This window comes from Panicum virgatum, chromosome 2K (assembly GCF_016808335.1).
Source record: "Panicum virgatum strain AP13 chromosome 2K, P.virgatum_v5, whole genome shotgun sequence".
In the NCBI taxonomy this organism is placed as follows: domain Eukaryota; kingdom Viridiplantae; phylum Streptophyta; class Magnoliopsida; order Poales; family Poaceae; genus Panicum; species Panicum virgatum.
In genome coordinates, this window is record NC_053137.1 from 13,518,785 (window position 1) to 13,546,368 (window position 27,584).

The 27,584-nt window shown below is 47.6% G+C and overlaps 3 protein-coding genes across 5 annotated transcripts; 2 read left to right on the top strand and 1 right to left on the bottom strand.

The window, feature by feature from the left end:
• Nucleotides 1–10: 10 nt before the first annotated feature.
• Nucleotides 11–4,892, top strand: LOC120667660. The gene is made up of 4 exons (XM_039947693.1): nt 11–273; nt 2,459–3,082; nt 3,554–3,729; nt 3,814–4,892. Exons 1-4 carry the CDS (start codon nt 206–208, stop codon nt 4,410–4,412), a joined length of 1,467 nt encoding a protein of 488 aa, XP_039803627.1. The 5' UTR covers nt 11–205; the 3' UTR covers nt 4,413–4,892.
• A 318-nt stretch (nt 4,893–5,210) lies between these two features.
• Nucleotides 5,211–10,628, top strand: LOC120667707 (dolichyl-diphosphooligosaccharide--protein glycosyltransferase 48 kDa subunit-like). 3 transcript variants are annotated; one of them, XM_039947734.1, is made up of 13 exons: nt 5,211–5,660; nt 6,086–6,222; nt 6,321–6,446; nt 7,774–7,827; nt 7,951–8,064; nt 8,210–8,265; nt 8,351–8,392; nt 9,086–9,161; nt 9,261–9,332; nt 9,410–9,535; nt 9,627–9,731; nt 9,845–9,928; nt 10,154–10,614. In XM_039947734.1, exons 1-13 carry the CDS (start codon nt 5,393–5,395, stop codon nt 10,199–10,201), a joined length of 1,308 nt encoding a protein of 435 aa, XP_039803668.1. In that variant the 5' UTR covers nt 5,211–5,392; the 3' UTR covers nt 10,202–10,614. The 3 variants fall into 3 exon arrangements, with proteins under 3 accessions (XP_039803668.1, XP_039803663.1, XP_039803672.1); XM_039947729.1 differs by having other exon boundaries at nt 5,326–5,660; nt 8,210–8,277; nt 10,154–10,628; XM_039947738.1 differs by having other exon boundaries at nt 5,326–5,660; nt 8,210–8,262; nt 8,348–8,392; nt 10,154–10,508.
• Nucleotides 10,629–11,153: 525 nt separating this feature from the next.
• On the bottom strand, nt 11,154–14,308 carry LOC120667698 (probable galactinol--sucrose galactosyltransferase 2). The gene is made up of 4 exons (XM_039947723.1): nt 14,118–14,308; nt 13,790–13,980; nt 13,154–13,633; nt 11,154–13,051 (listed from the first exon to the last, which is right to left on the bottom strand). The coding sequence occupies exons 2-4, from the start codon at nt 13,978–13,980 to the stop codon at nt 11,425–11,427; spliced, it is 2,298 nt and encodes a 765-aa protein (XP_039803657.1). The 5' UTR covers nt 14,118–14,308; the 3' UTR covers nt 11,154–11,424.
• Nucleotides 14,309–27,584: the final 13,276 nt, after the last annotated feature.

A 27,584-nucleotide genomic window follows, 5' to 3' on the forward strand; every position in this document is an offset into this window, starting at 1 on the left:
GCCGTGTTCGGTGTTCGTGCAGCGCTGTAGTCCCCCCGGCTGCGTCTTCTCCCACTCCACTCCGCCCTGCCTCGCCCGATTCAGCTCTGCAGCTCGAAGCAGCGGCCAGGCCCAAGGAGAAGGAACGAAGGAGCTAGCTAGCTAGCCGGAACGAGAAGCAGCGCCGCCGCCGCTCGAGCTCATCCATCTCGACGGCAGAACGACGATGGCCGCCATGAGGCACCGGGCGCGGTCCTCCCCCACCTCCCCGCTCACCCCGTCCTCCAGCGCCAGGTGAGGAATCGGCCTCCCCTCGTCGGGAAAAGCCCAGCCTTTTTCTCCTTCCTGCCCGGGTGGTTCGCTAGCTCCAAGATTTCTGGGTTTCAGGATTTCGTTTCGTGTTTCGCGTCGTGCGAGTTTGTCTGAACTCGCAAGCGGCAATGCTCAGCGGAGCTGGCGGAGCGCGGTGGGATCTCGCAACCCGTGCCTGGTTGATTTGGTTGGAAGAAGGGGGAAAGAAATCTTTTGGGAGCTTTGGGTTCTTCTGAATCAGTTGCTGCTGCTGCTGCTGCTGCTGCTTGGATACGCAGACGCTGTCTCTTCAGCAGGAGGAACGAGCTCCGGAATGTCACCGTTCAGATTCTTGAGTTACATTTGGCTTGGCTGAGTAGCATCAGAAGAGTTGCAACTGAAAAAAAGGGGTGGACGAGGACAAAAGATGCGTGTGAAGCATGAACAAGTCAGCCATAGTTTCTATTTCGCTTTCCCTTCAAGATAAGTATCCACCAGCGAGATCCCGGAGCCCCTGTGCGTCCATTGACCGTCGTGGCCCCCATGGAACATAGTGATCTCAGCACCAAGTTGCTTGCTGCGCGTGCACTTGGGCGTTGACATTTCCCCCACTATTTCTCACCTTTTCTCGGTGGGCAAGAAAAAGGAAGCTAGCCCCAGTTGCTGGCGCAATTTCAGATAGGGGAAAAAGGTTTTAAGGATATGATGCGCACTTCAGATAGTCTCAGGGATTAAATCTTTTAGGGTTTTTTTAGCATCATGTTGTTGTTGTTGAGTGGATACCCACTTTCTTTTGGGTGGGAGAGCTGGGAGAGGAGGGGTCCTGTGATTTCTGTTGTTCCATTAACCTTTCTTTTTACATGGGGGACAGAGGACATTTCTCTTTTCTTTGGGAATGTCAATTCCAAAAATCTCACCGCTCAGGCTTTGTCATTCCTTGAAAAAATTGTGTCCTTTGGCCTATCTTTTTCTCCCCCTTGAGGGAATAGCTGGGAATCCTTCTGATTAATATATTGGAGATAAAGGCGTAACGATATGTAATTTACAGGGTGAAAAGTAAAGTTTTAGAAAAAAGCGCTTGGCCCAATCACCAAATTGAGGACAATATCCATGTTTTTCCATATGGGTAACCGTGACAAATTCAAGATTGAACTTCTTTTTTTTTATCACGCTGAATTGTAATGATCATGATCGCCATTCCAGGTTGCATGCTTAGCATATAGCATGGCTATCCGTTTAGCTAGATTTTAGCATTTCCAATCTCGTTTGTCATCTACTGAATTGGAGAGTAAGTGGCGTTAAGCAGCCTTAAAATTTTAATCTGCAGGAAATCCAGTCACCTGGCCTTATTCAACCTACTATGTACAATAACGGCCCTAGTTGCATTATTGTGTAAGGTACATATATTAACACTAAGATAGTACCACTATAAATGTGTTAATAATTGACAACCTACCCTGTCCAAAAGAAAAGTACGGCACAAGCATCAGTTTACTGGAACTATTAATTGGTTGTTAATAAGTGTACATTGCTAACTACTCATCTAACCTGACATGATATGCACCAAACAAGTTTTAGTTAGCCCCTAAATTTTTTTAATGAACAGGACATTTCTTTATAACACAATTTTTTTTCCCGTTAAGGCAACTGTAGCAAAATCAAAATTACAAGGAGATTTCTGACAAGTTGTTAACTGTGTGAGCCATATCTTGTAAATCACAAGAAAAATATGCAATAATGAATAGCTCCCCTCGTGTTAGAGTTATCCATTTCTAGTGTTACGTTCTGGGGCAATGCCAAGGAACAGAAATTCCTGATTAGCTATCTTCAGTTTACACCTTAGAGGCTTAGACGACATGGTACTCTATTGTCATGGTAAGCGTGTTTAACCAGAAACAGGATGGATTAGGTTGATAACTGCTGAGAAAATTTAGGCACATTGTCGTCTCCGAACAAAATTTTATGTTTGTACAAACTCTGGTCGCACACAATGAGTAGCCAGTACTATTAAAACATTTCAATTTAGTTGAATGACAGAAGATTTAGAATAAGTTAGTCGTTCTTATTATGTGCCACCATTTTCTGTCTTGCATCCAAGCAAGAATATGCAACAATTCTGAACTGTACAAGAGAGTTTACTTTGTATTATCTAGAGTAACCCTGCTTTTTTTGTGTGTTTTTCTTGCAGAACAAAGAAGATACTTGGTTTCTCTGTATCTCTTATCCTCATCAATCTGGCTTCGATCATGGAGCGTGCTGATGAGAATCTCCTTCCAGCAGTTTACAAGGAAGTCAGTGCAGCCTTCAACGCTGGTCCTACTGATCTGGGATACCTCACGTTTCTAATGAACTTTCTGAAGTCAATAGCATCTCCCTTGGCAGGTATCCTTGCTCTTCATTATGACCGGCCCACGGTGCTCACAATCGGGACCGTCTTCTGGGCCTTATCAACAGGGGCTGTTGGTGTTAGCCAGCATTTTGGGCAGGTTGCATTCTGGAGAGCTGTAAACGGCCTTGGGCTTGCCATTGTAATACCAGCGCTCCAGTCATTCATTGCTGATAGCTACAAAGATGGTACACGTGGCGCAGGATTTGGTTTGTTAAGCCTCATTGGTGCTGTAGGTGGTATAGGTGGCAGCATTTTGGCAACAATCATGGCTGGGAAAGACTTCTGGGGATTCCCAGGATGGCGTGTTGCATTTATGATGGTCGCACTTGTCAGCTTGATAATTGGAATTCTTGTGTACTTGTATGCAACTGATCCAAGAAGGATACCTGGCAATCATCTTCTTGATGAAGACGATTATGAGAGGTATGCCATTTTTTTTTCATCTCACCCAACTATGGGCTTCATTAATCAGCACACTACTAGCCAAACCGAAGTTAAAGAGAAGAATTTTATGGCTGTACCAAGTGGTATTTATCCTGATTCTGCCCGATAGAGTATCCTCATGATACTTCATTTTTTGTGTAGATGGGATTGTTTCTAGTGATGCATACATGTTTCATTATTTTGTCCCTTTCCAGCCTGAACTCCTATCTTGTACGGCTACACCCTACACTGATGTAGCTATGTAGAATACCAATTTATTTTCTTTGAACTCTTCAGTGTTATTATTGCATTGAGGCACTTTTCAGTATGTTGTTGAATATGCAATAGATCTCTTCTTCACCAGTTAAACTGTATAGTAGGATATAAGCCAAGTTAAACTAACAATTGGGAATTGGGACAGCACTATACATGAATGTATATGAACATAACATCATTATCCTCATCTTTCAGGTTTCATTTGTCTAGCAAAGATGTTCTTCCTCCGCCTTCTATCTGGAGGGACTCTTGGGTGGCAACAAGATCTGTTATGAAAGTGAAGACCTTCCAGATCATTGTCCTGCAAGGGATAATTGGCTCATTGCCATGGACTGCCATAGTTTTCTTCACAATGTGGTTTGAACTCATTGGTACGTTTAAGGCCTTATGCATTTCAACAGAAACTGATAAAAATGCTCTTCAAATAAATTCTGACCAGCCTTGAATCCTCTTAGGTTTTGACAATAACAGTTCAGCAGCGCTGAACAGCCTATTCGCAATCGGGTGTGCCAGTGGAGCGTTTATTGGAGGGGTGCTAGCAGACCGCCTGTCGAAGCACTTCCCAGATTCGGCACGTGTCATGTGTGCCCAGTTCAGTGCCTTCATGGGCATCCCATTCTCATGGATCCTACTCACAGTCATCCCCCAGTCAGTCGACTACTGGTACGCCTTTGCCGTCACCCTCTTCTTCATGGGCATCACAATAAGTTGGTGCGCCACTTCTGCGAACAACCCCATGTTCGCAGAGGTGGTCCCTCCCAAGCACCGCACCATGATCTACGCCTTCGACCGTGCATTTGAAGGCTCTTTTGCCTCCCTAGCCGCCCCTGCCGTGGGCCTGGTCACGGAGAAGATATATGGCTACGATGCCAAGACTGTGAACCTTGCGAACGGATCTGCGGAAGGGGCGTACGCGCTCTCGCGGGGGCTGCTGACGATGATGATTGTGCCTTTCGGTGTCTGCGTCCTGTTCTACAGCCCCCTGTACCTTGTGTTCAAGCGCGACAGAGAGAACGCGAAACTGGCCAGCTTCAAGGAGCAGGAGCTAGTGTGATGATGTGAATGTGCTGTCTTGTTCAGCATTCAGCACCTCTGGCACTGTGCAACAGAGAAAGTATGGAGCAAGCCTTATTCAGTCTGATTGAAGACAAAACCCGTCCTTTTAGTGCCGATTGCGCATCCAACAAGCCATTCTGTGTTTCAGTGGCTACCTGGTCATGAGAGACTGTTGGGGAACTAAGAGAAAGATATCTGCGTGATTCTTTAACAGAGCATTCAAGCTCCCACTTGTACTGGCCGGCACACTTTTCATTTGTTTCTTTTCTTTTTTGCTTTTTGTAAACCTGAACATGAACAATAGAGACAAGCTGATGCGACTTAGTGGCTTGCTGCTAGTTTAACAGATTCACAAATATCTCTTTTTTTTTTTGGAGCATCACAAATGTCTCATCTGATCAAGGAGACCAATCCAGTTTCCATAGGTAGCACAACCTTGCTTCTATTGATTCTGAAAGCAGTGCTAGCAGTTTGATTTCGTGAGTCTCCCTAATGCATTGTGGTGTTATATTATAATCCATGCTCATCTACATCTTCAGCAAGCTTTAGAATATCCGTACGGTTCACTATATTTTTTGCTTCCTTTTTATACACAAAAAAGCTACATTAAACTCAAAGTTTAGTTCGATTAATAAAATTGTTCCGTCATCGTCTTACTAAAATTTTCCCCAGAAAAATCAGAGTTATTAAGAGAAAAAAATCCAAAACCTTTTCCCAAGAAATAAATAAAGAGAGAAAAATAGAAAATGCTAACTGTCTCATATGGGACCGTCTGTCAGACAGACCCCTTTGCACACTTCGTGTCAGCAATGCTCGAAATTGGTCCAAGCCATTCGATCTCAATCCGACGGCCGGGACGGCTCCCTCCCTCTCCACCTCGGCACCTATAGCCTCCTCCCCTCGGGCGGGTCTTCGTCTCCGTCGCTGCTGGGCTGCGCCACTCCAAACCCAACAAAACCCCGCGAGATCTGCGCAGCAATGGCGACGCCGCGGCGCGTCCTGCTCCTCCTCCTCGCCCTCGCCGCCGCGGCCCTCGCGGGCGCCGAGGAGGGGCCCCGCGGGCGCCGCCTGCTGGTCCTCCTGGACGACCTGGCCGTGCGGTCCTCGCACTCGGCCTTCTTCGGCTCGCTCCAGGCGCGCGGCTTCGATCTCGACTTCCGCCTCGCCGACGACCCCAAGCTCTCGCTTCACCGCTACGGCCAGTACCTCTACGACGGCCTCGTGCTCTTCGCCCCCTCCACCCCGCGTAACCGCTCGTTCCCTCTCCTTCTCTCTCTACCCTCTCGGAGATCCGATCCGTGGTGTTGGGTGGTCCTGGTGGTAGATTCGATGGGATTAGTGAAGGTTCGGGGTGCGGAGTCGGTTGTTCATCTGTCCTGATCCGCGCCCGTGGAGTGTTTCTCCAGTGGAATTCTGTGATCCGCTGTGGAAAATTGCAGCTACTGGGATTCCGGATGTAGGATTTTTTGCCACTGGATGATCTACAGCATAAGTTTCATTTGAATTATGTGTGAAGTCACTTAGCTCTAGTGGGGGAAAAAAACGGGATCCAAGTGCTAGTTGTGTATGTTTAGACTAGCTGCATATGCCTTGAACCCTGCCAAACGATGTGAGGATACTTGATTCGGTCCTATTAATTAGTTTCTAACTGCAGCCTTTGTCCAATGGCAGGTTTTGGTGGGTCAGTGGACCAGAATGCGGTTCTCGAGTTTATCGATGCTGGCCATGATGTAATCCTGGCGGCAGATTCATCCGCATCTGATCTTATCCGTGGCATTGCGACAGAGTGTGGGGTTGATTTTGATGAGGCAAGTTGTTTCTGACTTGTGTGGATGTCTGGCTGATGCCTTTGGCTTATTCATCCCTGTGATTCCAGCAACTCGAGTTTTGCTTCTTCTTTTTTCAGGATCCAGAGGCAATGGTTATTGACCACATCAATTATGCTGTCACGGATGTTGATGGTGATCACACCTTGATTGCCGGTGATGATCTCATCCAATCTGATGTGATACTTGGGTCCAAAAAGATTGAGGTTAGCCTAGATGCAAAATTCTCCGTTCAACCTTTAGGCCTTAACATGCTCACAATAGTTAGACCTATGTTGAGGTTGAATCTTGGTCGGCAGTCTTGTTCTGAGTTTATCAATTGAGAACTAAATTTTGTGCATGGTGGTATCGTCATGATATTTATGTTTTTAGTATTCACGATTAGCAGGCCTTTTTTTTTCATAAACCCAACCTTGTCAGCCATGCTGCTGAAACATTGTTAGTATAAGTGAGCCCACATTATGCCTTCACATTGCTGTTCCATACTTCTGTGGCACATCTATATTTGGCCCAAGTTACTAAAAGAACAACTATACAGTCATAGATCCACCGAAGAAAGGAAAGCATGTCCAATGTTCAAAAAGGCGGAATTAGGCGGCCGCCTAGGCGCGCTTAAGCTCTAGGCGAGGGGGTCCTGCCTCGCCTATGGGGGTAGGCTGCCCCCTAGGCGGAGTGAACGTCGGGCGGCGTTGGGGGAGGAAGCGACGTCGGCGGCAGAGGCGCAGGTGGAGGTGCGGACGTCCGGTGGCGGCGGCGGAGGTGAAGGTGTGGACGTCGGGCGGCGGTGGACGAGGCGGAGGTGGAGGTGCGGATGTCGCGGTGGCAGCAGGGACGGCGTGCGGCGGCGGAGGAGGCAAGGCTGGCGGCAGCGGAGGAGGAAGAGGAGGCAGGGGCGAGCGGGCGGGCGGAGGAGGAAGAGGATGCAGGGGCGGGCGGGCGGGCGGGCGGAGGAGGAAGAGGAGGCAGGGGAGACGACCGGAGGAGGAAGAAGGAGAGCAGACCCGATCGGGGTGAGTGGATAAGGGGAAGGCTGGGAGGTGGGCTGGGCTGTTTTAGTGGGCTTTTGTCCAAATTAGGCCCATTGGCTGCTTATTTTTCCTTTTCTTTTAGAGATATATGCATGTATATGGCAAGATATACATGTATATGTGTGTACGTGCTACCGCCTAGCAAATCGCCTTGAAACGCCTAGGCCCGCCTAGGCTTGCCTAGGCTCTAGGCGGTGACCCGCCGCCTAGAAACCGCCTAGCGCCTACTTGAACATTGTACTATACTGAATCCTCCCATGGCTAACCAATTTGTAGTATTAGCAAATATACTTATATCTGGATTGTTCCTATTTATGAGTAAGTTACTTTCATATCTGCAGTTCTTTAGAGGATAGAATAACCTTAGCTATAATAACATTTATTAACATTGGATGTTGACAAGGATATGGTGTAAACTTGCCAAATGCTTTTGCCTTCCTTTTGCATTCTTGGCTGTGGTTACATGCATTTTTCTTACTTTGATATTTTTCCTCCATTTTTCTAGGCTCCTGTATTGTTTCGAGGAATTGGACACACAGCTAATCCATCAAACAGCTTGGTAAGTAATCTAAATCCTATACACTGATTTGCATGTCCGCAACCATATTTTGTTGCTTTAGAACATAAACATTTTATGGGTTTTATATAACCCTTTGTTCTTCCCTGATTTGGCTATTCCCAGGTTCTGAAAGTCCTATCTGCCTCTCCATCAGCATATTCAGCAAACCCAAAGACTAAGTTGGCTTCTCCTCCATCTCTCACTGGGTCAGCTATATCTCTGGTTTCTGTTATGCAGGTACCTTTGTTTTTACTTGCTTATTAGTATTAGTGGGCTAATTGTTCCATTGCTAATTCTTATGTGATAATGCATGTTAGGCTTGTCAGCACCCATGCGTTACCATCGTATGCCTCTAACAAGTTTTTTTTCTGTCTTTTTGCAGGCAAGAAATAATGCTCGGGTGCTGATATCCGGATCACTTGATCTGTTTAGCAATCTGTTTAGCAACCGGTATGCTACCATATACACCAAAGTAGTTTCTCCTGGTTTTCCATAAAGTGCTTATTTTATTCTTTTTATTCAGGTTCCTAAAGTCTGGTGTTCAAAAGGCTGGTAGCAAGAAGAGGTTAGTTTATTTCTGAAGCTTTCATTGAGACTTTAGATTTTAGCTAAAAAGTTTCAAGATCTTTGGATGCTATTTCTTTTAGTTAATGCCTTCAGTCCTTTCTCAGGGAAACATCAATGCATCATATGAGTGTTAGAAAATATTTGCCTGTCTAAGTTCTATAAGGCCTATTTTAAAGCGAAATTTGAAGTTTTTATCTTGTAATTAATGAGGCAGCAGAACACTTTGAGGAACTTTTGTTCTTTCGTTGTCTTCTGTGTTAAGCAGCTTACTGGTTGGATTGACCAACGTATTTAATCATGCGGCCTATTACTTATAATTTCATAGGCTGTCCCTAGATTGTGAAGTTTGGAGTGTGATTATTTAGCTTTATGTTAATGCTTTTACCTTGAGAAGAAGGTCGATGAACAAATTGGTTTAATGCACTACCTGATAAAGGGGTAAAACTGTAAGGGATCCCAAACTGTAACTGTGATACTTGATGCCATGTTAAAGGATCTTTGGGCACTATAAACTGCTCTAGGCTGTTGGTCTGTTGCATAGGTTGAGAATAAACTTAGTGATTATTGGATATATGCAAATTATAGTACTGCATGTCCTGGAATGGATATTAGCGTTTCATATATTTTTTATGTGCTTCTTTGTGGAAATCATTCATTACAAGCTCATTCTAGCTTTTATATATGTATACAGGCATGAGAGAGCTGGAAATGAGCAATTTGTGACAGAGACAAGCAAATGGGTTTTCCATGAGAGGGGCCATCTAAAGGTATATGTTGCCTTACTTCGCAAGCTTCCCCATCTTATTTTTCTTATTGGGTTGATGTTTTGCAAATGAAACTAACCTTTGTCATGTTCAATTTCACAGGCAATTAATGTCAAGCATCACAAGGTTGGGGAGACAAATGAGCCTGGCATGTACCGCATTAATGATGACCTGGTAACTCTTCTTACTTGATGGGTATTAACTATTGAGCAGGTATAGGTAAATGTGCTAATACAAATTTTATCCTCAAGGAATACTCGGTTGAGATCTATGAATGGTCTGGAACAAGCTGGAAGCCATATGTTGCTGATGATGTTCAACTTCAGTTTTTCATGATGAGTCCTTATGTTTTGAAAACTATGTCGACTGACAAGAAGGTGTTTACCATTACAAACCTGTTATGCATTAAAGATCAATTGTGAGATTAGCATATTGTTGTGGCTAAACTATCATGTTCTCTTTATGTAGGGTTTATATTCAACGTCCTTCAAAGTTCCTGATGTTTATGGAGTTTTCCAGTTCAAAGTTGAGTACCAAAGGCTGGGATATACTGGTCTGTCCTTTACAAAGCAGGTTAGTCTCGTGACATGCTTTCCTTTCTTCGGTGGATCTATGACTGTATAGTTGTTCTTTTTGTGTGACTTCACTTCACATTTTGATAATCTGTTTTTTTTTTCCTGCTGCAGATTCCAGTACGCCCGTACAGGCACAATGAGTATGAGAGATTCATAACATCAGCATACCCATACTACACTGCCTCATTTTCAACCGTAAGATCTGCTTTGATACGTTCTTGAGTAGACACGAGGAAATTTGCTTTTTGCATCTTTTACAGCTTCACGTCTAGATGAGTGGAAGTCACTTGTGTAGACTATCGTAGGCTACATGTGTAGAACTTTCCAACTTTTGTTTCCTTAACCTGGGTTGTACAAAAGCACGTAGGTTCTATATTAGCTCCATGCATCATCTCTTACATACTTTCTTCCTCATTGCAGATGGGAGCTTTCTTCATATTCTCGTTTGTGTACCTGTACCACAAATAGAGAACCCACTGGATGCTGATGCGACCTTGATCCGTGGCACCAATCGGGTGCTAAAAGCCAAGTGTTACCCGGTGCAATTTTTATGGAACCGTATTTTTGTAGTGCCAACTTAGATAACATTTGATGACCGTGGTCGCGCTCATGAAAAGCTTGCTCGTGCTAGGATGTTTGATCCCCTCTTTTTCTTTGACTGTTTCTGATCAGCACTTGTGAAAACTTTTACAGCCTATATAGAATTGAAATGATGACAGAGATGTAGCGAGTCTGAAAGTACTCCATGCCCGATTGTTTGGCTCTTGCTCTGATCCGAGCTGCGTGTCGTGACTCTGGTCCCTGGACATGGAATAGTTAGTCTGTGCTTGTGAGCCTGTACTGTTTATTCTTGCTCTGAATTATACGTGGGGTGTGGAAAACTTGAACCCGCTAAGCTTGTATTGGAATGTTATCTCAAATTCCTGGTCTCGGATTGTTGGTTGCTCTTGTTGGAGTGAATGCGAGATTCATTGGCCTCAGGCATGAATTTATCCAGTCTCAATGGAAGGTAAGGCCTGAGACGTCGGGTGAAGAGAGTGTAAATTGCAGAAGGTCCACTTGCAAGCCGGTTTCCTCTTCGCCAAACAATCAATCTCCGAACTCTTTGCTGCCTCACTTGGCAGTCTTTGTATTGCATTTGTTTTCAATTTGATCCTCCACCTGGTTAAAGGGTACCACACTGGAGAAATGCAAGAACTTATGCGCTTGCCATTGGCCCCATGGTGCCTAAGGTTTGAGATGGGCAATGCCAAGCAGAGATGGACATTCTTCTCGGATTCGCTCCGCCTTACAACATTTCTGCCCATAGTCATTTCCTTAGTGGATGATCTTCCGGTTTTGTATTACGAACTTGGTTACCGAAGATATCTCGGTTCATAGTTAATGGGTCCATACACATAACACTCTGAATACTCGGAGATCATATTGAAGGAGCACCATCCTTTATTATACCCAGTATATATTTAATACAACGTTCATATCACAGGGTACACCGTACAACATAACACCACAGTGGCATAGCAAAGCATACAACTCTCCCGTCTCCCCCACACTGATGATCATACAACAAGGCACATCACAACCACCCTAATCCCTCCCCCAATCTCCCGTGGACATGCATCACCAATGGCGACGGCTGAGAATGGCCCAGCCGCAAAGACCCGACGAGCATCCGGCGCCACCGTCTTGGTCTACACGACCGTGATCTCCAGCGTCCACCGGTACAGCTCCTTCTCCGGCACGGGCAGGTCGACGGTGATGAGCCCCGTGTCGGCGTCGTAGCCGAACTCCACCTCCGCCGCGTCCAGCGCGCACCTCGCCGGCCGCCGCGAGCAGTAGGCGCCGAACCGGCCGCACCCGCGCACCCTCATCCTCGCCACGGCCGCCGCGCCGCCGCCGGCCGCTCCCACCGCGCAGTCCTCGACGGCGCCGCCGGCGTTGAACATGTCGAGCAGCCCGACGGGCGCGAACGCGGCGCCCGCCGCGGCGGCGGCCCGGCGGAGCGGGCAGACGTGGAACACCTCGTACTCCAGCGGGCCCAGCGTCACCGGCAGCGCCGCGCCGCGGGGCAGCCGGACGAGCTCCCCCGCCCGGTGCGCGTACACCACCGCCTCGCCGTCCCACTCCCACTCCCCCTCACCCTCGCCGCCGCCGGCGACGCGCGCGATGGCGTCGACGTCGGCCGCGCGCACGGCGCCGGTCAGCGTCCCCGGCGCCGCGTCGTGCACGCGCGTCCGCTTGGAGACGCGGCACCACCCGGCGCCCTGGCAGTTGAACGCCCCCACCACGCCGCCGCACGCGTTCACGTTCCACACCTTGAGCAGCGTCGCGCCGTCGCGCGCCGGGTCGGAGAAGAGGCAGTCGCGCGTGGGGCGCCCCGGCAGCCGCGCGCGGAGCACGGAGCCGTCGGGGAGGACGAGCTTCCTCAGCACCCGGAAATCATGGCGCCCCGGCTTGTCGCTGACGTAGACCGGCCCGCCGCCGACCGCCCTCGCCGCGCCGTGGTACTCCGCCGCCGGGTGCGCGCTCTGGAACATGTCCCAGTCGGGCTGCATGAACTCGCCGAGGAAGACGGAGTTGTAGGCGACGGCGGCGACGTGGACGGTGTGCGATGCCGGGTCGCGCGGGTAGAAGTCGTCGGAGGCGCGCACAACGGCGGTCTGCCGCGCGCTGTAGAGCATGTCGGTGTTGTGGCACATGCAGGAGATGCAGCCGTTGTCGGGGAAGCTCCGCGCCACGGAGGCCTCGAGCGCGCGGTGGTAGGCGCGGGTGATCGCGACGCGGCCGCCGTGGCCGGCGCCGACCGTCTCGATGATGTTCTGCACGTCCACCTTGACGCCGTCGACGCCGCAGGAGGCGAGGTACGCGTGGAGCTCGCCGTAGAAGTCGCGGGCGCGGCGCGGGGGCACGAGCCCGAGCCCGAGGACGGACAGCGAGTCCATCACGATGTCCGGCTGGTTGCCGGTGACCCCCGGCGACTGCACCGGGTACGCCGGCGACGGCTCGTAGCGGTCGATCCCCACGCCGCCCCAGTACCCAGCCATGGCGTGCCACACGTACACCTGCTTCACGCCGTGGGCCTCCTTGGTCTCCCGGACCAGCTGCTTCAGCCCGCCCGCCGCCGCCTCGCCGTCGCCGCCGTGGTCAGTGGTGGGCTTGGCCTGGAACTTGGTGTTCTCCTTGATCCCCGTCAGCCTGCTCGCGAACTGCGCGCCCTCCTGGACGGCGACGTTGGGGTCGGGCTTTTCGTCGGCGGCGATCTGCTGCCAGCCGTCGTCGATGATGAGGAACCGCGGCGGCGCGCCGCCCTCGGCCAGGCTGAAGGAGGATTTATTCATTCATTAGGAGGACAAGATCGAGCAGAGCAGGTGGAGGAGGAATTAATCTCGCCGGGGGAACAGAACAGGCTGGCAGGCATACCTCTGGAGGCCGCGCTTGACGCCGTCGGCGGTGACGTCGGTGTAGAAGGCGTCCCAGGTGCACCAGCCGAACCAGTCGAGGAACGACGGCAGCTTCTTCCTCTCCCGGTGGTGGAACGTCTGCAGGTGCTTCTCCACCGCCCGGACGGCGGCGGCGATGGCGTCGAAGGGGCTGTCGCCGGCGTGGAGGTACACCATGTGCGCGCCCTGGTCGGTCTGCACCGCCTTGTCGCCGCTCTCGATGCAGATCTGCAGCTCGTCGCGGTCGTTCCCCTGAAGCGCCGCCCGGAACGGCCCCTCCAGCAGCGGCAGCATCACCAGGTACATCGGGCCGGCGTCGGCGTCGTCTCCGTCGCCGGCGGAGGCGGGCACCTCGACGAGCATGAACTGTGTCTCGAGCGGGACGTCGCCGCCGCAGTCGCCCATCCGCTGCGTCATCCACCACAGCTTGAACCGGAACAGGCACAGGAACCGGCAGTCCCTGCATTGGCACCACCACCACCAGAGCTCACAAATTTCAACCCTCTGCTTTCATCTCATCACCAAATCGAACTGAAATGCAAACTGCTACTTCGAAATCTTCTGTCTGGACCAAAAGAAGATAAAATTCTCTGCTTCGAAATAAAATTCGACTCACCGGAGCGTGCCGAAGGTGAAGACGTGGTGGCTCTTGGCCTCGCCGGCGTGGGCGCCGACGAAGGCCCCGTCGACGAGCCCGGCCCCGGCCGCGTGCGCCGCCGACACGTTGTCCGGCACGCCGGTGAGCACCGTGCGGCCGCGCACCGCCAGCCTCCCGTCGCTCACCGTGATGACCGGAGTCACCGTCATCTTCGCAATGCGATGCAATGGGAGAAACAACGAATCAATCACATTAATTTTCACATGGTAATAACAGGATCACGCATGGTGAACACTGTAATTACCCGCAATTAATAAGAAAGAAAGATGCAGGGGAGGAGACGTACCTTGTGTGACGAAGTTTGAGATGAAGAGAAGAGGAGGGAGCGAGGCAGGAGCAGCGAAGGTGGCGAAGCAGAGGGTGCTTTGCCTCCGCGTGAGGAGGGGTAATTAGGTTAGCAGTAAACAGTAGTAATTTACTAGCGGTAACTAGAGGATACTAGCCCCCTCCTTGAGCAGGAGGAATAAGATGGCGGGAGGGAAAGAGGAGGCGAAGGGGAGGGGTTTATATACCCGGGCGAGGGGGTGAGGGGAGGGGACACGTGGCGGTTGAGTTTACCGCTGCTGACGTCATGGTGTAGCAAAGTGGGGAAACGAGACCGGTCAAGCGATGCCACTGTTTGTGTGCATGGTATGGTCTGCATCCAGCTGCTGCCTCCTGCTAGGCTCCATGATCTATCTCTGTGATGGTAGCCATGTTTTTTTTTTTTGAAGAAGTTGATGGTAGCCATGCTCAATGTAGAGTTTCCTTCCCTTGCAAGGGAGGGGAAAAGAATTGTTTAGATGGTATTCATGTCGGTGTCGCCGTATTCGATTCATACATGTAACCTGACAATTAACCGGCATATACTGTAGACGGAAGAAGTCACGACATGCGTCTAGCCGTCAAAAACGCATGATTACCGTTAGATTGAAAGGACAGGGTTGTTAATTTCTACCTATATGTTTAGAAATAAAAATATGGACACCAACCAAACTCGGACGGACATATTTTACCGTAAAGATCGTAAATTTTGAGTAGCTACACGTGAGTGTACTCCAAATTAGATATATATTTCTGATAAAACCAGATACTAAGTTCTTGTCTGGGAAAACTCTATACTACATTAGATGGGGACTAAAATTATTTGACTGGCTGATGGATGGAAATTGGCTGTCTGGCTGCATACTCCCAAAACACCATTCCTTTTCTTTTGGACGGCGAGGGTGCTCCAAAACTGGGATGCTGTTTGCTTGCGTGTAGGTGACGGCTAGGTCCCGCCGGTTCTTGAATTCTTTCACATGAAGACACGGGAAAATGGAGAGTAGCTAGGCTGCTGCTGACTGATTGACGGCTGCTTTTATATTTTTCCCATTTTTTTTCCACTTCTAGTCTTCTTCTTTGATCGATCTGGTCATGGTGGGGTGGCGACGAGCTAGGCCTCCTATTGCCGATCAATTAATGGGCATTCTTCGTGACTAAGCCAATGCGTTTGTGATCAAGCTTTCACAAGATTTGTGTGCGCGTGTTTGTGAGCGAGCTGTAGGAAATGAGCATGAATGCACGATCGATATTGCTTGGAAGCATTTACCTCCTCGTGTCGGATGAATCCGTTTTTTTTAAAAAAAAAATCTAACGCGGCAAGCTAGGTTCGAAGACGTACAGCCGAGCAATGATCAACGTTTGACTATCTCAAAAAAATGTCGTTGCTGGTGTGGATTATTGAGCATGAAATGAATGAATACATGTCAATCAGTAACTTGCAAACTCAATCATCTATCCTCTCTCATCCTCATCATTCGAGAGGGATTCAACTTGAGTTTATCTCCATCTTTACGCAGGACTATAGATGAGCGTACGGGCGGCCCGGCCCGACACAGCCCGAGCCCGGCATCGGCCCGGCACGAATGGGCCCGGCACGACTGGGCACGACGGGCCGTCGTGCCGGGCCTAAACAGGCTTCGTGCCCAGGGATCGGCCCAAGGCACGTCCCGTGGGCCGATTTTCGTGCCGGGCTGGCCCGTCAAGCACGGGACCAGACGCCGGGCCGGGCGGCCCAAAAGCCCGTCACCAAAAAAACATCTCAACAGATTTCAAAAAAAATTCCAGATCTCAAATCTAGACATGAATTATTCACATTTCACATGTATTCAAAGCACAATGGCAAACACCCCCAAATCCAAATGGCCAACCCCCCCCCAAAACCACCAAGACAAACAGAGATAAGTTCAAATTATTGGGAAGAGCTGTTTGTGCAGTGCTGCCTCATTAAAAATCTTTCTAGGTAAAACTCACCCTTGTGAGAAACCCTAGAAAGGAAAAAAGAGTGCAGCCAGCTCAAGTTCAAGTTCAAAAGCCACCAGGCCAAATAGTTTTAGTGTCTTACAATTACAAATTACAACAGCCACCAGGCTAAATGTCACTCACATCTCACTCTAACTCTCATCCCCAGCAGCAGCACCAGCATTGTCCTCATCAAGCCATAGGTTCTTGAACTTCTCCTCCAGCTCCAAGTCCTCCACAGAGTGTTGTGCTCTCCTCGCAGCCAGCTCCCAGTCCTTGATGATGATCAGCTGCTCCACAGTCTCCGGGTTCAACCTTCTGCACCGATCCTCTAGAATCCTGCCAGACTGACTGAAACAAGACTCTGAAGAAGTAGTTGAGACAGGAACAGACATAATATCCTTAGCCATGATAGAGAGAACTGGATAGGTTAGTTTATGATCATGCCACCAATTAAGGATATCAAATGAATCATCATATGCCACAACATTGTCACTGTCAAGATAGGCAGTGAGCTCACATGTACCAGCAATAGGAATGTTACTAGAAGGACCAGAGGTACCAGATCCTCCTGGCCCTCCAAAGATCTTACCCCAAGCCTGCTTCCTTTTACCTGTCAAACCTGATGGATGGGCTGTCCTTGCTGGCCTTGCTGCAGCAAACTTGTTTTCATACTTGTTATACAGCTTGAACAACTCATGCTTAACTTCATTAGCATACAAATTGTAATTGTAGGAAGTAGACTTAGCAAGCAAATCAAGAGCCATATGCAAACAAATAGAATTGACACCAGGAAAGACAATATGTTTTAAGTTATTAATAGTGTCAATGAAAAGCTTCTCCAGATCTCTACTAGTTGAAAACCTAGACACTCTAACATGTCTAGGGTTATGAGCACGTTGAATGTAATCATCCCAAGCATCATTATCAGCAACAGATAAAGGCAGATCAAGCCTAGCAATCAATTTGCATAATTCAACCCTAGCAACATCAGGTTTGTATTCCCAGTTCCTATATGATCCATCAGGGTTCATAGCAAGCCTAGTTTGAACCATTTTAGCATGATCAGCTTTCTTTTTACATGCATTTTGATGCCTAAGCAGATGACCAGTGCCAGCAGCAGATTTAGCAGACAATCTATGGCGACAAAACATGCAAACAGCAGCAATATGCACGCGCTTATCATCCAAGATTTCATCAAAATTATCCCAGACAGGAGATCGACGCTTAGATCCACAGGACTGAGACTCACTTACCGGCGGCACAGGGGCCGCGGCAGCCTCAGTGACGTTGCCAAGCCCGAGGAAGGCAGCAGCATCAGCGCCACCCGGGTCGTCGACGTTGTCGGGCACGTGACCATAGTCAACCAGATCTTCGTTGATGGTTGCAGGGTACACGGCCTCGTCGATGTCGTCCTTGGCCACCGGCCCCTGCGGCTCGTCAGATCCCCGCTCTCGGCCCCGTTCCTCACGGCGAATGCAGCATCAGCTCATCGCCGACTTACTGTGAAGAAGAGGTAGCTAGGGTTAGGGTTAGGGTTAGGGTTAAACAGCTAGGGTTAGAGAGAGGGGTTGAGGTCTTGAGGAGGATGTACTTGCCTGCAAAGCCGGAGCCCGGCGCCGGAGAGATGGAAGAAGACAAGCTCGACGGAGGACGGCGGCGAGGATGACGACGACGCGGTGGACAGAGATGAGCAAACGGGCGAGGACGAGGTGAGGGAGAAGGATAGAGGGGGGGGGGATGAGGTGGCGACGCGGCGGTGAAGGACGAGGCGGCGAGGCGAAGTCCAACGCGGCGATGCCCAACGGGCGACCGCTGAGTCGCTGCGGCGGCGAAGGGGATGGCAGGCGAGGGCGAGGGCGGGTCGGGAATGGATGGGGATTAGAGTTAGGGTTGGGGAAAGGGGCGCCGGCGGGGTCATATAAGGCTGGGGGCGTCGTTTTGGGCCGGCGCGGTGAGCCTGGGCCGCGGCCGCTCGCTCGCTCCCGACCATTGGCAGGCGCGGGGGAGGCCGGGAGGGGCAGGCCGACCGTTGGAGTGGCCGGGCCGGACCGGGCCGAGGTCGTTTTGGTGGGCCGTGCCGTGCCGCCCGGCAGGCCGAACTGGCGGCCTAAGCACGGCCTGGTGCACGGGCCGTGCTTGGCCCGGGCCCGGTGACTTCGGGCCCGTGCCGTGCTTGGGCCGTGCCGGGTCGTCCGTGCTCGGGCCGGGCTAACGAGCCTCGGGCCGTAAGCTCATCTATGCTCAGGACGCAACCTGCTGTATTAATTTTTACGACAAGTACGTGCGTGCAAGTTAATTAAACGAGAGATAGACATCTTCTATGGCATGTGCATGCATGCAAATTTGTTTGAAATTCGACAGGTTTAATTATTTAAGCTAAGTTTAATCATTAATAACCACGGTTCATCTTCATCGATCATCACCTTTTTAATACATACCATGATTGGCTTCTTCATCTTAGCTACGTATCTGCAAATAATTAGACAGATTAGTAATTGTTGATCAATAGTATACTATAGTAGTAGAGTAGATTGCTGCATGATTGCGTGGGTCGGTACGCAAGGTGACCGGATAATGGACGGCCACGATGGGTGCCACGTCCCCGGGTACACGTGCAGAGAGGACAAGCAACGGGGCACACGTAGCCGCGCCACCCAATTATTGGAGTGGACCAAATGTATATAATGCAACTTAACATCACGAGTGCATGAATGCAGCAAGATACAGCTTACTGCCTGATTTGCGCTCATCGATCATTTTGCAAGTCCGATCGAGACCATCGCTTGCATTTCATATACGGGGTGAATTATTGGGGGGGGGGGGGGGGGGGGATGGTCGACGCGATCAGATTATCACCGGACTTTACTCTGATGATGGTTTGGGGAAGGAAATATAGATCGATGCTCCATGTGGTTGACCATTTCCATACAAATAATTAGCTCTTTCGATTTATGATTATGAGTTATGACCCGTTTAAAACCAAAGCCATGCACAAGATGCTTCCTCCGTTTACGAAAATTTGCAGCTGGATTTTTTTGCTTCTGAAAAGCTAATAATAGCTTTTAGATGATACTTTTAATTTTTGGAACTCAAAAAGTTTTTTAAAAAAAACTCGAAAAACTGAGCTTTACTTATAAACTCATCTTTTCTGATATTTTAGCTTTCCCTAAACTGCACAAAAGTTCGATGTTTGTTTGAGCTTATGTCTTTTCACGCTGAAAAGCGGCCCAGAAGCTCAAACAAACAAGACCTAAACACATGCATATTTCAACTTAAGGAGTTAAGGTTCGCGTTACCATGCATTTAGCTGAATGCGAATAATCAATTATGTAGACCGCAATAATCTCGCACGATGTAAAATAGAGGCTGCACATGCATGTATGGAAAAAGCTAAGTAGGCAAAGAAAAACCGTGCGTGCAATAATCGAACCGTGCCACTCGAGTGGCTCAGTCAGTGTCGCTGCGCTAAGCAGCAGGAACACGCAGACAACACCTGTTCTGTCGTGACCCCATGCATATGCATAGCTAGCTACTCCTTCGGTCTAATTAGGTCGTTTGATTTTCTTTGCGTCCAGTTTGACCACTAGTTTTATTTAAAAATTTGTAAAAAATATCACTTTTTTTACAGTGGCATGTTTTATTAATACAAGTTCTTAAAAAATAACTTAAATTTGACTATAATGGCATAATTTTTTTATAAAATAAGTGATCAAACTTGAGATTAAAAAAAAAAATCAAACGACATATAATTTGAAACGGAGGGAGCAGCTTCCTCCATACTTAGTCGACATGGAAGTAGGTAGGAGCTAATAAAGCACATCAAGCAAGCTGTGTGTGCAACGTCGTAGCATACGTGTGCCACAAAATACACCGGGGCCTTTTGGACCATGCCGGTGTCTGGTTCCGGCCTCTTTTTTTTTAAAAAAAAAATCGATATTGGGACGGTGCGAGAAAGAATTCAGGTATGGAAAGTCACGTGGCTCTGAGGCAGATCCGCGTCGGCGGCGGTGGCGGGTTAGCTGGTGACTGTTGATGGAAAAACGGCCGCCGGCAGGTCCGACCGGCCGCCAGCCGACCAGGCGGCGCCGTTCCCTCCTTCATCTCCCCATGCCTGGCCGGCCTGCTCTGTCCGTGTGCAATCAGATGATTGAGGACTAGTGGTTGATTGATCCAGCCACAGGTGGGTGGGAGGAGCAAGACGACCGATGTCATGTTGAAGGACGACCATGCATGCATGCACATGGCAAAAACCGTGAGCTCATTAACTGATTTCTGGTGACCATATCTGAGCACATTTTTTCATTAAGGGCCTGTTTAGTTTATTTTGCAAAATAATTTTGCAAAGGAATCTTGATCATTTGAAGTACTAAATGAAGTCTATTTGTAAAATTTTTTGCATAGATGGATTGTAAATCGCGAGACGAATCTAATGATGCTAATTAATCCATGATTAATTAATAATTAGCGGATGGGTACTGTAGCATCACTGTTGCAAATCATGGATTAAGTAGACTCATTAGAATCGTCTCGCGATTTACAGCCCATCCATGCAAAAAGTTTTGTAAATAGACTTCATTTAGTACTTCAAATTAGTAAGATTCCTTTTTACTTTAATGCGTTTACGGCTTTTTTGTGTTTACATATAAAGAACTAAACAAGGCCTAGGTATAAATTGTCCATAAAATTGAGAAGATTCAGAACAGAGGAAGGATTATTACCCCTCGGGAACTTCAGCAGGATCCATTAAGCTCAATTTTGAATCAATTACTTAGCACTGCGAGAGACAGAGAGGAACCAATTAGGGTTTACAACCAGGAAAGAAAGGGAGAGAGAAGAGAAAGATGGGGATACGCACTGTGGAGGAGAGGACGGAGGAGGCGCCGCTGGGAAGGTCCTCGCGCAGGGGGAGGTGTCGCCAGGGAAGCCTCGTGCACGGGAAGGCCGCGCCCCCGCGTGGGGGAAGGCTACGCGTGGGGCGAGGCTGCGCCTCCGTGGAGGCCGCACCGCAGGGGTGGCCGCACCGCCGGGAAGGGCCGCCGGCGTCGGGAGGTTTTGCACGGGGGAGGCGCGACAACAGGGGATGCGGCGACTCTTTCCCTGCTTCCTTGTCTTGTATCTGATAAGGGGTACAATTGTCTTTCACTAATCTGTGCTGGCTAGAAAAAATAAAAAAACTAACGGTTAAGGTAACAGAACCTAACGGAATGGTATATTGCTGTAAGATTGCATCTTTTGATGGTATATATCTATAACTTGTTTTTTTGATGGTATATATCCATAGATGTGTTCTTTTAATGATATGGATCTAATTTTACCTAATAATAATAATTATTATAATTAACTAGTCACAGCCCTGCATTCAGATAATCCTCTCATTCTCTCATAAAAAAGAAGCAGCCACCATATGCATCCGGCTGTGTTTAGATTATGAATTTTTTTGACGAAATTCGCTGTAGCAATTTTGAACTGAAGATTAGAAGGATAAACATAATCTAATTATAAAACTAAGTACATGGAAGGATGGGAAGTCATGAGACGAATCTATTAAGTCTAATTAATGACATAATTAGAGATTGTTTACTGTAGCACAACATTGTCTAATTATGGTCCCAATTAGACTTAAAAGATTCGTCTCACAAATTTACCTGGGGCTGTGGAATGAGTTTTTTTAGATATTCACATTTAATACTCCTAATTAGTAGTGAAACGTTAGAAATTACTATAGCGCTGGAAAAATTTTAGGAACTAATAATTAATAAACCAGGCCACTACGTTTAACTAGTCACTGTCATCAGAGCGAGTGTCATCGATAGTCGGCCACTGCGTAGCTACACCTGTTGTACTATATATGATATATCGCACTCGTAATAAGCGTCCCAAATTAAACTTGGTCTAAATCACAATCAAAGCAGCAAGAGTCATATATCATATATAGTACCAGGGTTAAAAATATCGGCCGAAATTTCGCGACATATATAGCCGATATTTCAGTTTTATCGGTGAGGTCCGAAATTTTTTTTACCGGCCGAAATTGATTTTATGAATATTTTTTCTACTAAAAAATAAAATAAAAAAAATAAAAATCCTGTATAGTACACACATGCATGCTCTAAATTCTACGAATTTGGATCGTCCGGTCTGTCTGATTCGCTCCACCGGTTTCTTTTCCTTGTATATGCCCGGGAGGCCGGGACGGACGGCGCGAGGAATGGAAGCAGCTAGCGACTGAACCAGAGGAGAGCGAGCAGTAGTGGCGATGGAAAAACAGCCGGCGGCAGGGCAAGTGCAGGTCCGACCGGGGAGTCCGGTGCCCCCTGGCTGGCCTCCAATCATACACACGCATGACGCATGGCATGTCCATGGATGGCTGGCAGGCCGGCTGTGCAAACTTAATTGACTGGTTGATCTGATCACCCTGCTCTGCTGCATGCCCACTTGCCCAGCCATGGCACTCTACTCTCTAGCTAGCAGTGGCAAGTGCCAAGTGATCGAGCTGCGCCCATGCTTCATGTACAACTGCCTGCTGCATGTGGGAACCGCGGCGGGTTCAATTCGTTCCATTTCCAGGCATGGGCATGATTCTAGCGTGCCGTGTGATGTGATGCGATGCAATGATAGGCTACAGCTCAAACATTTTATTTTATTTTTTTTGCTTCCAAATAAACGTGATCGATGATGTGACCATGTCCTTGTTCCTTTCTCGTATCTTAGGGTCCGATTGGTGCGCTGCACCTCCCGCTCCGCCGACCGCTCCTGCAGGAGCCGCACCAAATGGGGTGCTCCATCGGCAGCGCCGGTGGCACTAAATTGGGAGAGCCGGAGCCCTTCTGTGGGGTGTTTCGGAGTGTGGCTCCGCCTGCTCCATCTCCGGGTCCGCTAGCTGGAGGAGCCCTCCCAAACGGAACTTTAATTTGCTCCCTCCTTCATGTTTCTCAAAGTAAAAAATCTTTGTCTATGCGTGCTTATCATGATGAATCTTTCGTTTGCGTTAATTATTTGTTAGTACATATGATGAATTTTCCGTTAATTTGTTTCCTGCTTCAACTCTACAATTCTTGTTTTGCAATAATAGTGTATATATAGCATCATCATTTTTTTTATTCTCTGTAGATTTATAGACATGTAAGAAGATTCTAGAGGCGCCAGGACGGTGACGTGCCCTGATGACCTTCCATTCTACCAGGCCATCAGACATTCAGATCCTTCATCCATCTTTGCCCTTGTCCCTCACCACCAGATCGAATCCAACCCAACTTCGCCTTGTCCGCTCCTTTAATTTTGGTCACCTTCATTAACAATCTTCTTTACTGCTACTGCATCCGCGATCGAGTTCTGATCGATCCTTCACTGGACACTATTTATTAGCACGACATTGACAGTGATGGCGGCGTAAGGCTGGTTCCAACAGTGGGTCTGCAGCCCCAGCCCGCAGCCACAGCCACATCAGCGCCACGTCAGCTCTCGCCAGCCCACTCGACCCCAGCGCTCCATCAGTGAGCCTGCAGCCTCAGCCCACAGCCACGTCAGCGCCACGTCAGCTTTTCCATTCCAGACTTAACCATTTCAGAACGCGTTCTTTTATAATTTAAATGGACACAATAACCTCATTTTATTAAATTTAAAAATTCGGAAATTACATAAAAATTCGAAATAAAAATTACACGACAATTTAAAATAAAGGAAATTACATAAGAATAAAAAATTTACATAAATCTAATGATGATTTTTGTTCCAAACATGCTCAATCAAATCGAATCTGCGGCTATGCCATACGCTAACAGGCGCAAGGCAGCAGTACACTTTTGCAAAGGAGATAAACCTCTACGTCCAGTGGCATCAACTCTTTCAGTGAAATATGAAGAATATTCACCTAACCTTTCCGTAATACGTAGGAAAAGACTCCTACGCATACGGTACATTCGCCGGAAGTAGTTGGGAGGATAGATACAGTTGTCGGTAAAGTAGTCGTTGAGCAGCCTGGTGTGAGCGTCTTCGCGATCACGATGGATGTAGCGACGAGGACCCCGCCGTCTTGAGGATGAAGCTTCCATCTGCGCCTTCAGCGCGGCGATCGTATCCTCAACGGCGGCGAAGAGAGCATCGCCTAGCCCGTCGCTTGAACTCGAAGAAGACATGCCGTGGGTGAGGAAGTGAGTGAAATGGGGAGTGAGAGGTGTGGAATGAGCTCCAACCAGCCCTCTCTATTTATAGATGAGTTGGGGACGAAATTTGTGATTTTTTGAAATTTTTTTCGAATTTTTTGGAGTTCAAACGGTCAAAAACGACTAATTGCAACGGCTAGCTGACGTGGCAGCCGTTGGCCAATCACAGAGCGCCATGTGGCAGCCGACCGGACGCCGGGTCGGTACCGACCGGCCGGGTCGGTACCGACCACGCGCGGCTCCAACGCCGGTCGGTACCGACCGCCCGGCCGGTCAGGCTGGTTCCAACGGGGGTCGGTACCGACCCCCGCCGGTCGGTACCGACCCGGCTACCGACCCGCGCCGGTCGGTAAGCGCGGAAAACCGAGAGCGCGGGGGCGGTAGCGCTAGGCACCGACCGGCCGGGCGGTCGGTACCGACCGGCGTTGGAGCCGCGCGCGGTCGGTACCGGCCGGGTCGGTACCGACCCGGCGTCCGGTCGGCTGCCACATGGCGCTCTGTGATTGGCCAACGGCTACCACGTCAGCTAGCCGTTGCAATTAGCCATTTTTGACCGTTTGAACTCCAAAAAATTCGAAAAAAATTCCAAAAAATCACAAATTTCGTCCCCGATTTTTATTTCGAAATTTTATGTAATTTCCGAATTTTTAAATTTAATAAAATGAGGTTATTGTGTCCATTTAAATTATAAAAGAACGCGTTCTGAAATGGTTAAGTCTGGAATGGAAAAGCTGACGTGGCGCTGACGTGGCTGTGGGCTGAGGCTGCAGGCTCACTGATGGAGCGCTGGGGTCGAGTGGGCTGGCGAGAGCTGATGTGGCGCTGATGCGGCTGTGGCTGCGGGCTGGGGCTGCAGACCCACTGTTGGAACCAGCCTCAGTAGCGCTACCGTCCCGCGCTCTCGGTTTCCGCGCTTACCGACCGGCGCGGGTCGGTAGCCGGGTCGGTACCGACCGGCGTTGGAACCAGCCTAAGCAGCGACGCGACGATCGAGCAGCGCTCTCCATCTGTGGCAGAAGATCAGAGGAGAAAGACGATCGATGCAGTATGTGTGTAGCAGCTGATGACTCACATCGATGTGTTCTTCATTCAGTCGTCATCAGCCCTCATCAGCTCAGAAGATCATCTCGTTGACCTCTTGTTGCTTGCAGCTGATCGATGAGTCACATTAGCATTACCCAACGCGAGCAAGTGCGGTTAGACCTGGGACTTCACTTAGCTTGCACACGCTCCTAACTTTTTTTTATCTTTGATGTTTAATCACCTTTACAGCGCTGATCACAGCGAAGCTTAATCACCCAAGTACGGCCTAAAGGCTGGGTGCGGTTAATCATTGCTTCAGGCCATGGAACACCCAACCAACACCTGAAAATAATGATTTTAGATGGGCCCAGCCCAATAATAAAGTATGCAAGGACTGTTTTCAAACTGTTTGGACCTATATTGACATGCATGCATGCAGAATATACAATAATGATGATGTCATCCACGTTGATGCAAATCGGAAATTAAAAAAATTATAACTATTAAGCCAAACATCCAGATTAAATTTGAATTGTAACATTATCTTTCTTATGACAAGATCTTCAAAACAAGACCACACTTGCTTATGTTTGCACGATATTTTTAAACATATTTTTTAGTACTAAATAATTAATTTCGAATCCTGGGAACAAATAATTTAGCAACACAAACAAATAATTATTTTTACGAACAAAAAAACTAAATGTAACGAACAAATAATAATGCATTGCGAACAAAATATTACACATCATGAACATTTGATTGTATAGAATAAATAATAAAAAATGAATATCACGAACAAATGAGTCAACATTACAGAACAATTAAATCTACAAGGTGAACAAACAATTTGATGTTAGGGACAAATCAATTACGCACAGATAAATAATTTTATATAAAGATAAATACATGTACAATGAAAAAAATATTTTTATTAGTATATATACATGAGCTCAATAAATTAGCATATAAAAAATAGGCATGTATAAATTACTAGGAACCAAAGTCTAATTACAATTCGATCATGAATAGCTGCATGAGGTTTAGACAAAGAAAGAAATAGAAATAAATAAATACAAATATTGTGATAGAGAATTAGATGGAAGAAAAGGAACAAAATTGTAAAGGAAAGAAGAAAAGAAGAGAAAAAGAGAAGAAGAAAGAAAAAGGATAACAAAAAATACTATAGGAATGATTAGCTTCCATGCGAAGCGAAAGAAGAAAACAACTGTTCTCCACCTCCGTAAAAACTATAACCAAAGAAATAGTAAGAAAGAAAAGCAAAGGAGAAAAAAAGGTTAACAATGCATAGCAAATCTACTTCCGCTGCAGCGTACATGGGTTAGTGCGTCAGCATCACTATCGCATGGATGTGCTGTAAAGCGTTAGTAGTACAGAGTCTAATATTTTGGTAAACTGATGACACATGTTAATGTCTAGAACCCAAGAACAAAATATTTTAGCAGGCTAATGATAAGCGTCAAGGCCCAGTTGGACGAAAGCGTTATGGGCTGATTTTTATTGGCCTCCAGGCGATGGAACTCCAGTTTATGGCGCCAGCGATATATAGTCCCTGCAATAAAGGCGGGTGTTATCCTTCCTCAGTTCCAAAATATAATAAATTTTGGACTTGATTAAAATTAAATACTTTCGTCTTTGAAAAATAATACCACCAAAAATAATTACTTTTAAATAGAAAAAGTTACATATTATTATAGTTAGTTTCATTATAATAAACTAATATCACTTTTATATTGTCAATTTTTATATTTTTTTACCACCCGCGATCAAAGTTTAAAATGTTTGATTTGAAGAAAACTTAAAAATAGCTATATTCTGAAATGGTGGTATTATTTTTTTGGCTCAAAAGGAAGGTAGAGAACTCCGCCGCATACAATTTTTCAGATAAAATCACACGTGCAGTGTTTATTTAGGAGGAGAAATTGGTGTTATGGCAGCCAGCTTGATGTATAACACTAACCCCGGCCCATAATGGCGTTTTCGCTTGCTATAAGTTACACTTCTCTAGTTTTAACGATGTTTATAAAAAATTGTAAATAAATACATTATCAAGACCATAGCAGATTTAATGAAACTAATATGATACGGTTCGTGACAAGTTTAGAGCTGCTTTTGTTTTACATTTCTAGGGCATGTTCTCCACTTGCTGTGTTACTGTGGCCAAATTATGAGCCTCTATGTTCCTAGCTCTACGCCTGTACCTGCAAAAACAAATTCTACTTTAGGAAGGGAGTTGAGTTGACCACGCGACATACAAGTAACTTTTTGTTGTCTTCGATTAG